Consider the following 17,681-nt stretch of genomic DNA (forward strand, 5'->3'; position numbering starts at 1 on the left):
ACATGATAGTTCACTCCATTAAAGGGATTAACAATAGTGGTTTATCATACCCATGTACATTTTACTGACGACATTTGTAGGCAGGGGGTAACATGTGTTCAGCAGTTTTATCTGATCATTTATAACATTGGATTTTAATTTAATTAACACGGGGTTGACAAATGTAAAGCAATAAGCGAATTTCCATAAGTACTACAAAAGTGTAACTTTATTTTATATCTTACCTGTATTTTAATTTAACAGATTAATTTCAAAGTATTTTCGTCTCCTCAGTTATTTCCTGTTAGGTTTTTATACCAGATCAATAAAGCATTATATTAAACATTTTGTACAACAATGTTTGACAAGTTATCAATTCAATTAATAACGTTAGACAAAAAAAATTAACTTGCAATTTGACAAAGTAGAATAAAGGAAAGACAAAAATAAATTTTAAATAAACTCCACGTTTCCGATTTCAAGATAACTTGTCTATTTTATTACGATGGACATCCCGACATAGCTAAAGAAATTACAGTATTAAACCCATGTAGGTTATCTACATTAAAAATTCCATCTTAGACGTCTGAACAACAAGGAATCGACTAAATGAACGCGCATGGCTATCTTATACAGTTGTAATAATAGAATGGCAAAATATTGTCTTAGTCACACATTTAATCCATCAAGATTTTTTTATCTATTTCACTGTATTTGTGAAATATGTTTCCTACCATCATCACATTGATTCCGTAGTCTAGAATTATCATCAGTTTAAATTTAAACGTAGAAAGTGAGACTTTTATCAAACATCTTTCTTCAAATTCCTAATTATGCTTCGTTTGTTCTGTATGAGTTTCAGATTTAGTCGCCTTCGCGTGCATAAATGTTTTCTAGACGTCTTAAAAAAGACGGGTAATGTTGTATGGTCCAATGTGCATACGTTCTAGTGTGTCTTTCATTCAATCCGTTGCAACACGTTCTTTGATGATTATTCCCGTGTGTTTGGCGTCAGTGACACATTCTAATGGACAACCTTCGCTAAGAATGAAGTAGTTGACGCTTGTAGTAGACATATTGAAAATGTCAGTATAGTGTCCTGAATATATCTTTCAAATTCTATGTCAAGGGTTTTCTTTCTCTATTCAACAAAATAACTCTCGCTCTTTCGAATTTCGTGTCATGAACGAGTTTTCAGAACTGTACTTTTTGAATTGTATGTCAGGAATGTTTTCTTAGAAAAGAAAGCCTTCGGACTTCTGTTTTCTGACGTCCTCAATAAAACTGCTTTCTTATCAATGGTTCGCCCGAACACTTTTTGTCTATTGAACGCAGTGCATAATCATTTTTCATCCAAATCAATCATTCATAGTTCTTCTATACGCTTTTGTTTAACTTTATAAAGTTAAGAGCTTTATATAGGTCAGCATGTTGAAGTGGTTCAATGTTTGCTGTCTCGTTAATAAGGTAAACACAGGTAGATAATATAAACTATCAAACATATATATACTGTAACGCTGGTATAGGTAATAACATATATATATGGTCAGATAAACATCCAGGTGTGTCCTCGTGTTACTCTATAAGGATCAGATCGCTGAGAAAAAAATCATTTATGATTGAGAGAAAGTATCATTCATATGTACTGTAACAACAGGACCTGTACTTAAAGATATATACATTTTATACATATAGTCACATGGACATTCCTAATGTGCCCGTATGTTATCTCATACTATTTACGAATTGGTGCAAAAGGAAAACTGTCACACATGGTTCAGTAGCGATCATGTGTACTCTTTCTCTAGCGACATCACATATTTCTGGAGGATTACAAGATATAGTTTAAGGTAAATATGATTTTATGTGTTTATTTTAGCTTTATTGATATACTTATTATGAAGTTCTATGTTTTAGTTATAAAACCATATATGATTATATTGTATATCCTTAGCCATCCGACATAATGTATTCGAAATCTTTCGAATGTTGATGCCATATTTGAAAAAGTTAAAAGCGTACATTATACGGAAAATAATGAGAGAAATTGAAAAATACAATATCTACTAAATGTAATATATATTGTAAAACTTGTCGAAGCTTTGCAAACAGTTTCGACTTACTCGAATCATTAATTTTCTAGGTCATCTACCTATCAGAATTTCAAAATAAATATGATGTTTAAGGTTGTATGCTTCGTAAAATATAGATAATTATCTGTGGCATCTCTCTGAAGTTCACTTTGCTTATTTTTAAGAGCTATGTGGTCATGATACGAACTCGCCGCTTTTATGTTGTCGGGGGAAACCGGAGTATAAAAGTATAACTGTCGTCGCTTGACCAGAACCTAGCATTTCTTACATGCAGAAATCTTTGTAGATACTCGGTCACCGCGGTCTCCTGAAGAAATATTCCAAAAACTCTTCCATTTTCTGATACAACAATGTTACAATTTTTTTTATATGATATTAATAGTGACTTCACAAAGCTACGTTTTGACGAAAGTTACGATTACTTGTACTGCACGTGTTGGTATGTGAGTGACTGATTTGATGCATTCTAAATATTTTGAAAATCTTGAATCTGATTATTTCAATTTAGCATATACATGTAGTATGTTTAGTGTTTAAATACATTGGAAATGAACACATAATATGTCATTTGCTTCTGTTTCAAAATCGAGACTATAATGCAGACGGGACATCTTTCTTATTTTGCCTTCTTGTCTGTCGAAACATCTAAAACAGCTGTAACAAAGGCAATAACTGATCTTAGCGTGACATTGATCCAGTATCTCAGTAGATACATCAATGTGAAGTTGAGTATTTCTTTGGTAGTCCATAGTATTTTTTGTTATGCACAAATACATTAACCCCCATGACTGCAAGATGCTCTTTAGGTAAATAAGACGTCTTTCATACCAGTGTCCTAACAATTTCTGAATGTTGTGGTCCTATTTGTTGAGTACCTCTTTTTTGAACAATTTGCTTCAAAGAGTTTCAGGCAAGCGTTAACTGGATGATAGTTGGTGTCTAAACATGTCCATTTGTTTAATGAACATCAGTCATGATATAGTCTATGACACCTACACATCTAGGAGCGTGCGTTATTGTCTAACAAACAGATTATAGATCAAAGGTGACGATGTCATCGAGGCTAGCGAGTACTGAGGTCACGGGGCCAAAACAATACCGTACACCAACGAATACCTCTAACGATCGTATCAATGAGACATTGTAAACTAAAAAGAATGCTCGGCAGAGCGCCCATCTCTCACTACAAATGTACAGTAAGTTAAAGATCGGTCATAAAAACCTCACTCCAATGAAGGTGTCATAGTACAATGTTGTGGATTACAAAAGTTCTCCAGGACTTATAGTAAGTACTAGATTTTTGCAGTTAGTAAATATATATTCACTTACTGGCAATGGTAATAGGGTGGTTATGTGTTAAGAATATTGCTGTAAGAATATTTTTCTTGAAGTCTAAATAAGAAGTTAGCATTTACAATTTTCCTGGGAGTCGATGAATGTCTTTAACAATATTTTGTCAAAAATTTATATTTGTCTCTTTGTTCTATGAGGCATTTCCGGAATACATATTGTACGTACACTTTTGATAGGAAGGTTTATATCAGGTACAGTTCATAACTCTTATAACGTCAGATGTTTTGTATAGATTGTGACGATACGTTAGGTGCAAAGTACTTAACTAGCAAGTATCGCGATAAATAGCAAACTTAATATAGATATCGTTTCCCAGTGAGAACTCGTATCCTCATATTTTAGTTTGGGGTTGTGTCTTCTACTTTTAAATTTGATTTGGTTGAAATCGTTTGCCGTTTTCAGGAACACTCTATATTTTACTGCAAAATCCAAATGCATGCATGCGTTTTGATGTGTACTTGGTAACTGTGTTTCGAGATTCCAGAATTAAAACCTTTTGCATTTCTCACGCAGATTAATATAACAAGTACCTGTCACATATTTCCATTGACAAGGTTGTTGGTATATGTAGCTGTGGTGGGCTGTCTGTTATTGGTACTATGCCAATAAAGGCTATGTGTAGATAGTCGGTTAATGATTTACCCCGTGTACTGTTATACACACCTATAGTGGCATACTACACACCGGAGTAATTAATGGGATGGGTATCATCATGTCACCGGGGTAGGCATTAAGTCACCTGTCACTGGTACACAAGTAACGTCCTTAAAATTAAGCATGATTTACAATGCCATTAAGATACTACTTGTTTTAGAGTCTTTAAAACCAGCAAGCCTCTAGTAGTTGATCACAGCACTGCGCTAGGAGAACAGAAACGTAAACTTATTCCAGCATAGCTGAAAGAGCAACGTCATTAAAGCATGTTCTAGTAGTTACTGATAAGATATAGCATGGCTCTACAGGTATCGTCATAAAAATACATCATAGCTCTCATATTGATGTCATTAAAATGCAATATTGCTCTAGCGGTAGTTAAGTCATTAATATGCTATACGACTCTAGCAGAAGTAACGCTATTGAAATTCAGAATGACTTTAACCAAAAATTCACCAAAATACAACATGGCTCCTGTGGTCAATCGACACTGTAAAACTGTATATGCTGCAATCATTAGGATTCCATTGGAATTGCCATGGGTTTTTTTTTACACTATACTAGTTTAATATGTCGTGTAGCCTCTAAACAACGTATTTTCATCTTGAATAACAATATTGCCATCTACCTGTGTGGATAAGGGTTAATGCATTCAGTGTTTGTTACGGTATAGTTTTTCATGATAAATATATAATTGTACTTACGATTCCCTAACAACCGAAACTACGTTCGCGATAGATCTATCAGAGTGCACTGAAACAAGAACGTCGAATTATGGGATAAGTAACCGTGAAAGCTTTTTTACAATTGTATTATTATATCATCTTACTTTAAAGTGTTGGTACATTGTATTTGGAATAAAAAATAATTTGTTCAAAGAAATTTGAAAAATTATGAAAATTGAACAATTACTTGACGTTACGATACCTTCTCACATAATAGATCTTTATATTCTTAACAGAAATAAACGGTTTTATATATAATGTTAAGTATCCTTTACTATAATTATCACCTGTTCTGTACCTGTAATTTTCACCTGTCCGCCAGGTATATAATAATATACTAATCACAATGATGGGAGGGTCGGGTCGCTAAGATCTATTCGTGCCTATCACCTCCCTCTACAAATACTCAGGTTAACATTAAATATTGGTACTCTCTATCCAAGGTTTATGTTTAAAATACTTAATTATTCGTTATATTTAAAAGTATAATTACATTAACAGGTAAGACTGGAAAATATGAACACAATACCTACATATTCTAAATGTATATTGACACGCACTATCGAGAACAGTAAACCTAATTTAATAATCCCATAGTACTGACACAGAAAATCTTAATACCACAGATCTTGTCTGTCTCATCTGTATGGTGGCATTTTTCTCATGACATATATAACATGAAATGAAAGTTAAAAAAATTGCCATAAATCTTCTGATTTAAACATAAAATACTCTCACATAAGAGGACAGTGTTATTATTGACTTTTGTGCTGGTTTCAAAGCTACAATAAATACATCTGTTCAAATGGATTTATGGTTTACCAGAATTAGTAAAATGCATTTGGATACTGAATTTTCGAATACATTTCTTATAACAAAGAACTTGTAACAACTTTAACATCCAGTCATATATTCAGATTAATATAGCATTACTAATTAAAATGAATATGTTTACTTTTTGAATACAAGTGAATCACAACCTATTGAACTCGACTCATTAGTCGGACCTGTGGTAAATCAAGATCAAGGTCTGTATGAAGCTTACATTTGATGCACAGGTAAAGATTATTTAAGATTAAAGGCTGACTATTACAATGAATGGATGAAATAATATATATTTATCTGATTTAGATGAAAATGCGATAAGTTATGGTCTATATAGACGATATGTGGGCGAACCATGACCCACCTGTAACCAGCAGATTAACAGGTGTCATTGATAATTATCACAATTTGTCCCGAACTTATAGGGAATACAGCAAGTGGATTGTACTTACTCATAAATATTGAAATATCACTAATAGCTTAAAGAACTATCTTTAGAAATGTCTAGTTATGGTATGACCATGTACTGTAGTAATGAGACCGAGGATTGGGGCGCTGATTGTATGCTGTAATAATATTGAACAGTGCTTTGTGTAGGTAGGCGTCAGACAACAGGGTTACAGGGCTATGACAGGTAAATCTCACAATCTATTATAAATAATGATGGAACGGATCAAAGTAAAGTACTCAGAATGACCTAACCTCTGTTTTCAAAATACTGTTCGGAACATTAATGTAACACAACCTGAAGGACCGAGTCTGTGTTTATATGATACACCGTTTAGGACTTCAATGAATTTTAAGACAAACATTGTGAATGACACTATATATTATTGTGAAAGTTTTCAGTTAAGACTTCGATAGAATCCCAAACGGACGTTCTGGTGATTCAACATGTATTTATAAAACTTACAATTTTGATTCAATGAAACTAAACGCAGACATTTGAAAATATGTATTCCCGTAGGAGTTCCCAGTTCCGATGTTAATGTATTCTAGGTACTTGACCTGCGTACCTCTGATTGTGGTACGTAACAAACTGATATGGAATTCTACAGGTGGTCACTAGGCGGCTGTTTTCTCAACACTCTTTATGGGATAAAAGAATCGGCTGGACATAGGATATATTAATCGCGGATCGATATCCTCTTGACCAAACGCTTTCCAGTTTAATAGCTCTGTGTAAAAGAGACGATAGCTCAAGTGAGTTTCTTGTTATGGGACATAGCAGATTTTACAATACAAGAACAGTTGGTAAGTTAATTGATTTTATCTCAATTTTTTGTCGACACCACCAATTATGATAAATATTTTTGAAACATAGCTGTAACACAGATTAAGATTCCAGGACGTTGAATAATAGCGCTATACACTTCATATTTCTCATGAAATATTTGGTGTCTCAAATCATGGTTCAAGAATCCGTTTGGGTACGTAATGAAGTGAGGTGTTATGGCATCAGTATGAAATCATTTTCAACTTCGTCCTTTTGAATTTTGTTCATGAGACAAATTGATCTTTGGATTTTTGCATTTTTATTTTATATATTGCTGTTCTTTTTCTTGTTGTTCTTGTTCTTCTTCTTAACAATATTTGATCTGACGCTAACATTACTATTGATGTTATATACATCTCTGTATTAACATGTGACCATGAAGTCAAGGTTATAGATGTGTATGTATTGGTTATACATCTAGTTGTACTACTTTTGTGTACACAACAAGTATATAACTACCCTGTCATACGTTATGAGTAGCAGTTTTCTCTGTATAAGCCTGATAACAATGGATCACATGGAACCGTAATCTTGTAGTACTCTGTTTACTCTGTGTGGTACCATAATCTGGGAGTAAGGCGGGGTCTTCTGTGGTACAGTAATCTTAATGACCATGCCACCTTGTTATGGTGGTAGTCCTCTGTGTGTGCTCAATATACCGTGACGCTGCAATACACTTTTAATAACCCATAACGAATTGGGCAGTAATAGACCTACGGAAGAACACAATCCAAAACAAAGGAGGGCAGAGCAACTGTACATAATTCAACAGCATGCATCATACGAAATAGTGCGCTGACTACAATTGCAGTCATGTTGTGTTCTGAAGGGATTACTTTTCCAAAAGAAATTTCATTCTAGTCCTGGTGGATATTCAGCATGTGTTATACGTAATACCCACTGGTGATAGTTGGGGAATTAAAAGTGTGTCGCAGTTTTCGCCTCTGATCGTACCTGCATCGGTGATGGAATTACACGGGATCACATTGTATATATTATTCTAATGTAATTGGTCCACGACAGGTTATTTCATACACTAGTGCTTTAGGCACATTGATCTGGCTGTATTTATCGCTGATATAACACTGTTTAATGGTAACATTACGGAACGCAGTATGTATATACCACAGACATATGGGATATATCCTAATATAGGTAAGTGTCTGGTTAATCTTTATCATAAATAAGACGAAGAGAGATCGTAAATTTAAAATTAAAGCAACCTAATTTATTTGACAATTTAAAACAAAACCGCCTATGCAAAAAAGCATAATCATACACATAATGTAGACCTATTAATGTAGTTCCACAGATTTAACTTGTTGTACATCTAATATATTATATATCAAATTATAGATATAATTCTGTTACAATAGTTTCGCAGACTTATTCTGCTTTCGGATGTGGTTATTATCAATGTTATATACGTAAATTGTTGTACTTTATAGATTTCAATGTAACTCACATAGTATATTCTTCTAAATTCATTTGGAAAGGTTTTTCAATGATACCAGTTCAGTGCAGAAAAGAAGGATGTATTTCCCGTTTGTTTCCTTGCTAAATACCATTGTCATGCCAATACTGTGATGCTAGTTCGTTGCTCGATAATATTGAATGATAAAGTAGATAATGCCTAGTACATTGACGTTTATTTACATCGTGATTTACTATTCTGTAACACAATGCATCACTATTTATTGTCCTGTATTGTTAATGTCCTTTACAACGTCCAAACGATCGTTGGTCCACTAAGACGTCTTATTTTACTGGCTTTTTACAGCAGGAGCACTGTCTGTTTTTTCCTGCGTCACAGAATATATTTATGCTATTGTACTAATTGCCTTTTTGCATTTTTATTGCCAAGATTTTTTCTAAAATAAAAATAGTTTCTTTTCACGGACTTTTTTCTTGTCCATGCTATTTTTTTTTAAATGTCTAGAATATTTTTCTTTTGATATCTTATATTCATATTGTTATTGGTGTTTACGTGTTTTGATCGGTAGTTTATTCCATGGCATTATTCTACTTTAAATGTTCTTAATTCAAGAAACGATTATCCCCTAAAAACGTAAAATAATCATTCTACATTGAATATATTTATTTTCATATAATGATATCTTCTGTATTATATTCCCAATATTCTGTTTCCTTTACTCTTACTGTCTTATCCAATTATCTTCTTTCAATATGATAATGATAGAATGGCTTCATATAAACTGCTGACACTAAGATACTAGTCTTACTATCTGTGTTGCGTTATCCCACACAAGATACAGGTCCGTGCGGGATGTAATTATTCTGGCCCCATTATAAAGCCGCATTATAGAGGTAATTGATATTTCAGGTTAAATGTTTCACTTATCTTTTTATCGGGATACAATATAGACTGTTCACTTGTGACTATCCTCGTCTTTGTCACATATCATTGACATCGGAACCTAGTCTTTAAGTTGGTGAAATGAAATGTAATATAATCTACTCGTTCTTTAAAGACAAAATCAAGCCAATCAGTTATATCTATTTCACAAATAAATCGCACATTTAATGTCCGATATCACTCTTATATCATGTTCCATAATTCAAGGTTATTGGTTTATCGTATCCTGAGCAAGACATGATGGCATTACACTATCATTCAGCTACAAAGAGTGTTCCGTTGAATTATATTTGGAATCACATTTTGTAATTATGAAAACCTATAATATTGTGTGATTTATAAACAAGAGTGCAGAATATGTGCAGCACAATGTCTGAAACACTACAATCTATAGTATAATATCATATTTTGATTTGTTCAATATTTACTATTACTGTTAAATCCGAATTTGGTACAATTTAATTTAAATTCGCTCTCCTATTTCATCATGCGCAGATGAAATAAAAAAAAAATATCGGTTTGTTGTTGTTCAAATTTTTAATTTCCACTTATTCAACAAGAGAGACTCTATGGAGACATTTCTATCTCCCATTAAGTTTCCCATTGTAAATGCGTGTCCAGTATAATTGACTTCTGACAGGTACAGTACATTACTACACCGTACTAGAGTCAGGCTAAATCTTACACTAGTACAAGATTTATAATTTTTAATCCGTTATAATTCTTGAGATACGAACAAATCCTGAGTCAAAAGTAATGCTCGCTGACTTCATTTTACTTGTGAAACAATGGCCAACGAAACCGCAGCTCCTAAGCGTATTTGACTTTAAGGAGATTGGTTAGATCAGCAGGTAGTATACATGTTCAGGTGGATGGTGTCTCGGTGCAAATTTAATCACGGTAAATAAACGTTATTGCATTTGACATTTAAAGGTTGAGATCGTTTTGCAGCAATAAAACAAAAGGCAATACGTTCAATGTGTCAAAATCGCTGTATTTAAATTTAATAAAAACCATTGCCAAAATGTATGCCAAAACGTTTAGCTGTGTGATATGGCTAAATAGCTAGATTCACTTGTGTTTGGGAAAGACTCAGCATGTTTGTATCAGATCAGAACCTTACCATAGTGTGGCCCTATAGGGGACATCAACATTCCAACGGGATTGTATCATCAAGAATGCTGACGAAGGAACCAGAATGAAATGCCAAAGGAGTTAAACATTGGGGGTTTGGATAAGATAAACTATTTTTCACATGTCGAAGGATTTACTAGTTTTCCAAAAAGACTCAATGATAATAAACTGTCCAATGTCTGTTTACTGTCCTCGTTGATTCACGGTAAATTGTAAAGGTTTTGGTTAACCTATATTATAATTTTCACGTTTTGTTTTTACGTCTCTGAAAGTGCATGGAAGAGGTTTCACAGAATATTTGCCCAGATTCATTGTTTAATGCTTTGATATACATGTAAATGATTTACATACTTGTTATCCTTTCCTTCACGGTCTGGTTACCAGTGACTCAAATATCATTTAGTGAATCCGTCAACTTTCACTTATAAGCGTCTCCAAGTTTCCGAATCCCTTTAGAGATTTAAGTTTCCTTTAATACTTAGTTGTTTTGCTATATACCGTATATGGATATGTGATCACCAAAAATTGTTTTCGCTTTATCTTGTGACTTTTCCCAGTTGACCTGTCAGATTTGTTAGAGATATTATCTATATCGAATATCTTACTTTCTTATTTTGCCCTGGGTGCCGGTTTATTGTGGTTCATGCCCTGTTGGAACCCTACCATAGACTTTTTATATGTATCGATGTTATATCTCCGCTTTATATCTGGATTAGATGGCTGAACAAGATGTCGGCCATTCACGTCGGGGAACGTCGGGCGTTGTTGGGAAATGCTATACTAAAGCTCTTTCTATTGTTCGGAAAGAAAACACCTTTATCTTTGTGTATCCGATATTTATCTGTGGTAAACATATGTACATATCGAATTACGGGACTGCAGACAACACATCGAACTATATTCAATCACATCGTGTAACAAAACCTCTTAACGTGGCATACATATGGATCATGTGTCTGCGAAAACGAAAAGCTAAACAATTTTAAAAGTCATTTGGAATTCCTGTGATTTTTTACATAAAATAAGAATAACTTTGTATGTATATGTTGATCCACATTATTCAAAAGTTTCATTACATATCCATAACATTACAACATGACGGTTTTTATCATTTTCACAAGTATGGACTGTTATTGAGCCAGTTAATTTTCCGGTCAGATTTGTTTTTATAAATTGGAGTGATTTTAATGTTGTTTAAGTAAAAGTTAGTTCAGTCTCTTAAAACCATTTTGATTTCAATATGAGACTCGCTCTAGCATATGATATTAACTTTCACATAAGACAAAGATGGTATGAACTGATAGCGTAATTGGTTTACCGGCCTGTTGGTATCGTGTTTATACCGATTCCTGTCGGTAACGGATTTATTAGTGGTGATAGGTGGTAGATAAAGTGATGTTTCACTTCTTTGTTCTGATATAAACATTTCGGAAGTCGAAATTTAGAATCAACAATGTATTGGATTTATCTCAGTAGATATACAACTGTATCGAACATTGGATGTAATGTAAATCCAATTATGATTGCCGGAATAATGTATCAATTGATATGGTCTTCCTTAAGTCTCTTCATTGCTCAAATTGATTTTAATTTTCTATCGCCTGGAAAATCAATTATAAATAAAACCGATAAATGGGTATCATGATCTCTTATCAGTGTTGAACGGCGACCCCACACATTGAAATTAGCAATCTTAACGAACGTTACACAAGTATGGGAACTTATAGGTTTGATTGTCGACTAACACTTACATATCTACAGCAAATCTCTAGTTATTGTCTGGAACCGGTACGTATCAGCGTTTGTTTGGACTAGATTGATTCAAGAGTCTATAAGAGCAGAATAAGTAAAATCAACGTCCTTTGTACGTTTTATCAATGGGGATTTAACGTGTATATAATAGCTGTTCTGACATGATAAAAGTGAAAGTAGATTAAAGTCACGAGTTGTCTGGTTATATTGAGTTTATCATGTAACGCTCAGTTGTTGATGATGGAATTCTAGACTTGGTACAAAAAATCTTATTTTGATATTTTGTGTCTGAAAAAGAAATAACCCTTCCGTGAAAAACTAATAGGTTTATATCGCGTAATATATCGTGAAATAAGCGCGATTTATTTACTAGTATCATGCTTCCATTACAATCGAAAAAGAAACATAAATAACGACTAAACACAAAATGACAGACTTTATTTTTCAATTCCCAAGGAAACCAGCAAAGACATCTCGCAATTTGTCAAACACAAAAATTGCTCAACATTTCTTATTTTGGAAATATTCTTATATTTTTCAGACGTCTAGCGACGATGACCTCGACTTCTCGGTGTTCTCTGTAGAGCAGTTTCAACAGATGAAGGTCAAAATGGCTCAAGGTCATTCACTTGGACCGAACATAAAAAAGGACATCTCCAAAACCAATGGCGTAGCGAGTATGGTTGACAGATTAAAGGACTTGACAATGGCGGACATCGAACAACCGGAGCATGCCGCCTGGTTGTTTGATCAGGGCAATCACAAGTAAGATGTCGTCTGCAGTACATACATTTGTATGCTATCATACATTTAAAATTAAGTCAACATTATCAACTAACCATTATAATGTATAGGCTAAGAAAACTAATTATGTCCCAATCGTAAACTTTTAAAGTTTTAAATAACTGCACCCATGTTCCACCTACTTACTATGTTTATAGGTTTTAAGTCAGTCTTAAATAATCAATGAGTGCTGATATATAAATTGAAGCATCCTTCAAACTCAAAATCAGTTCCATTAAGTCAAAAAAAATAAGGTAAAACATCTGAATGGAAACTCTGTACATTAGTAACAAGTTTCAGCATCTCTTGATCTCCTTACGCATCCCCAACAAAGAAAGTAAAATATACTATCGTCATAAAGACAAACTCCATCGCATAGAAGATATGTTCTGTTGTTAATAATTCTTTACAGTGAGATGTGTGTAGTGATATGTAACTCATCTCCGTTATACTTTTATCTTTTCCAGGACAGTTTGGTGCGTTGTTGCAGATATGCTGTTCTGTATATTCGAGAGTAAAACGTCGGAACGCCCACAGGCCGTAGTTCTTTTGCCTGGATGTTCGGTTCGGTCACTTGTGTATAGTTCGGCGGCGACAATGCAAGAACAAGGTATGGCAAAGACGATATCTGGACTGGACAAATACCAAATCATACTCGATGACTCTAGTACCCACAAGAAATATTTGTTTAGTGTGCAGAAGAAATCAGACTTGCGTTGTTGGATGGCGTATCTGAAACCGGCGTCAAATTTGGAGAATGACACACAGACAGACACAAACAGTGGCCCTCGACGTCATTCTGTCAGCGGACCTGTACCCGTAATTAAAGGCGAAGCCCAGACGCACGTGACACCAAAATACGCTCCATCCGCCAGGAACTCCATCCGCGCAACTTCACTGGTCAAGTCAGAGTCTTTCACAAATGGTGTGACTTCTGTGAGTGCAGAAATTTCTGAAAATAGTGAACGAGATAGTTCTAGTACACCAGTCGGTACGTCTCCGCCAAAGGATTCTCTTGGTGAGTTCCGTAGGCGGCTTCGAAGGGATACAGAACCAGAAATCATGAAACCACAACCTATTAAAGCTACACACTTCCAGAAGTCTTCTCCTCCACCAAAGAAACTGAGCACTTTCAGAAAGCTCAGGTCTTTTGGTAGTTTAGATAGCTTGTTTAAAAAGAAACCTTCGAAAGACACTGACTCGACGGACTCCAACTCGCTTGATGATAACGATGGAGCATCGTCTCGATCATCTTCTATTGACTTCACAAGTGCAGGTCTCGTCGATCCTGAATCACAAACGGGACTCGGTCGACCGCAAAGCCGAAAGTTGTCACGCTCTCTTGACTTTGGGAAATCCGAAAAGGGTTTGAGTAAAGGTATTATGAGAACTGCTTCGGATTTAAAGGACAAACTTAAACGCAATAAACCTGAAATTCCGGTGATCCTGAAGGACCTCCAAGAAATACGCATGAGTGGATATCTACAGCAAAAGTATCTTCTAAAGTGGCACAAAATGTGGTGCGTCGTCTGTAAGGGTTGTCTGTATGGGTTTAAATCTATGGCTCCGGACGAGTCCGCAACAGTGGCTGTGGTCCTTAACAATTCAAAGGTGGAATATGTGTCAGAATCGGAGAAAAGATTTAAAAAGTCTTATGTGTTCAAAATATCCCATCAGAGTCGGAAAAGTGTTTACCTCAATGCTGTAGACAACACCGAACTATCGAATTGGCTTCAGTGTCTGCAAATGGAAGCCAGTAAAGTCAAACTAGATAAAGTGGACAAAGTCAAAGCTGAATCACCTCGTGCTTACGAACATATTGATGGCTACGCCAACACGTCATCATCTCATACACAAGTATCCAAAGCGTCATCAGCACCACCAAGAGTTAAATCAAGTATATACAGCCCATCATCAGAGGAAATCCGGCGACATTCGACCCCCAATGGTCCAACCAATGGGGACCGTGAACTAAACGGAGGTGAAGCAGAGTACTCGTCATCAGCAGAGGACTGGGGCATGTCTTCATTACCCATAATGCCAAGTAGAAGCAATTTTGGACTACCCGTAGAGGATTTCCCTGAACATGACCCTGCTCTGAAGGAAGTGTGGCAGAAGGACCGAAACTATCTGTTTAATTTGGTTCGTGCTAAACTGAGAGGATATCGGAAACGGCGGGAAAGTGATGCAAGTGTTGAAACTCCAGGTCCTAACAACGAGGGATTAATGGTGGTCAACGAAGACGTGCGCATGACAAATCGAGAACCTAAGGTAGGACTTGATATGATGGTATGAATATACAAATTAAGCTGTCTAAGCTACAGTATCTATTGTAGATATCAGCTGTTTTAAGTAAACGTTTACCGCCAGTCACGTCAGGAGGTTTGATCGAGTTATTTCCCTTTGAATATCCTTTCTCTGTTATATGTAGCTGCACTCGATTTGCAATTATAATTTAGTATTTCAAGTGTTATCAAATACACAACATTCTCATACATGTACTGCTTAATCGAGTATTTCTTTCAATACATTTTCTATATTTTGGACATTTTTGTTATATTTAGCAAAATAGTCCGTATACATGAATCTTTATTATTTATCGTTACAATTTTATCCACACATATTTGGATTATCTCCCTTTAAGCAATAGTTCAATCTCTACATAAACATGATATTTTTTTTCTAGTCATACTTATAATTTATACTAGCTACAGGTAACCTCGTAACCTAAGTTGATTAATATAACTGCTAAATGAGCGTGAGTCACATTTGTACCTGTCTGAATGTGTATTACGATCGGCTCTTTGCAGCAGATCAGGTATCTAATTACCGGAGTTTAGTAAAGGAAATAATGTCTCCTCCACATATGTCAAGCCTGTCAATCACATCTCTCTCCCATTATGGAACTAAGTGCATTAACCTGATTAACGTTATATTGATAGGCAAATGTAGCACTAAATAAAATGTGTTTACGTGAAATATCGGGCTCCTTCGGTCCTGTCTACCACTTTAGGTACATATTTATTAGCTGATTGATACCTTTGTAGTTCAAATGGAACACATGTTTGGCGGTATCACTGATCTATTGTTTATTTGTTTATGATTTGTGGTGTACTTCATTATTAGTTCTGTTTATCAGTTTACGTCCGCCACGATGTACTACCTTAGGAATGCTGTCCTTGTTGAAATCTATATGCGGTTATGATAATGATTGGTTTTGTGGAATTCATTGGCAAAGTTCATGACACTGATCTGCGAAATCTAACCGTTTAAGAAAATAAGCTTTCCTCTGCTTTTAATGTGTTAAGTAAGGAAAAGCTTGCATGAACAGTTTTGGACATCAAATGCATGTATCTTATCGAGTGCATACCGATACATTACACATCAAATCGAGGTATAATGGGTGACTGTACGGTAGATTTTCAGTAGATTACATTATGTACAAGCCTGTTGGACACAGTTATCATGAATGTCAGTTGAAATTTTCGTATACTTACCAGATGACACTATAGCGGTCAGTCATTGGTCATTTTTCAGTTTGACCTACATCTGTCCGTGTTGGTAGTGGAGAGGTTGAGCCTGGCGGCGATTGCTGTGTCAAGGCTTTAGGGACGTTATGTACAGTTTGTGTCACGATGGTAGTTTGTTCTGTATGTGTCTAGATACAATAAATGTGACCGTATTACGGTGGAAAGGTACACAACATATACAGGTATATATCCAGGAATACCTAACTATTAGTGTCGGGCAATAGTTCTCTCAAACATTATTCTTGTTAATTTGTTCCGTGTTGTAGTTTATGGTCATACGCAGTAGAATGCCGAGAGAGACGGCCTAATGCTTGTATACAGAAATATTAATATTCCGTCACCGTCCTACTAGTTAGTGTGTATTTCTGTACTATATAATGTTTTATAAGCACTCTTCAAAACAATGAAATAATAGAAAATAAAAACTAACAATATGGTGAAATAAGTGTGTTACATATTGCACAGAAAAATAAACGGTGGATATTAGCACGCGATATTTCACAACTACGAAACTTTAGCACGAGACCTCGGTTACAATGGTAAAAACCGATGGTTTGTGGAGAAAACATAGAACACAAACGCGAGATCTTCGAAAATAGAGAACGTTACTGCGATAACAAAAGAACGCTACCTTGAAACATTGCGCCATGAGTACCAATGACACGAAACGAAAACCACGGAACATTTAGACGGCACGTTATTATTGATAAAGATTCAGGTGCATATATAAGTTATGGCATATAATACGCTATAAATCATAATATTTATAAACAGTTATCTGAGACCCTGGTGTTTTGGCTAGGTCTCTGTGTCTAGATAAGTAGACGTAGTGGGGTTAACCATGACCCTTGACCCCTGGCCGCCATGGCCTATGGGAGGGAGTGATGTTTTAGACTGATAGAGGGTCGGATAAAGTGTAAACAGTAAAAATAATCACCGAAGTCGACTTACAGTTATCGACCGTCAATCAGACTTCTCAGTTTTAATCTGATTCAGTTTGAAGGTTTGTTTGGGTAAATATTAAGTATGTATATTTGAATTTTGCCCCAGCGCAAGAAAAAAAGCTGACACAAATATAATTTTCTTGTTTTGTTTTGTTACGCATATGAAAATGAAGAATATCAATTAATGCCTTAAACGGTACTTTTGTTTGAAATGCTGGATATGATACTAGAGTAAACATGGCGAGAGGTCATTGGA

General features: G+C 35.1%; 1 protein-coding gene across 5 annotated transcripts in view; it reads left to right on the forward strand.

Moving 5' to 3' along the window:
* LOC138322735 (uncharacterized) overlaps positions 1-17,681 on the forward strand; it is an 85,401-nt gene that overhangs the window by 39,776 nt on the left and 27,944 nt on the right. For 4 of the 5 annotated variants that reach the window (XM_069266813.1, XM_069266821.1, XM_069266837.1 and 1 more), the window contains 2 exons: positions 12,710-12,933; positions 13,419-15,222. In XM_069266813.1, coding sequence (XP_069122914.1) covers positions 12,710-12,933; positions 13,419-15,222 — 2,028 coding nt within the window. Of the gene's footprint in view, positions 1-3,266; positions 3,358-12,709; positions 12,934-13,418; positions 15,223-17,681 lie in introns of those variants that run through there. The other variant, XM_069266845.1, reaches the window with a different exon arrangement.

This window comes from Argopecten irradians, chromosome 1 (genome assembly GCF_041381155.1).
Source record: "Argopecten irradians isolate NY chromosome 1, Ai_NY, whole genome shotgun sequence".
Lineage (NCBI taxonomy): Eukaryota > Metazoa > Mollusca > Bivalvia > Pectinida > Pectinidae > Argopecten > Argopecten irradians.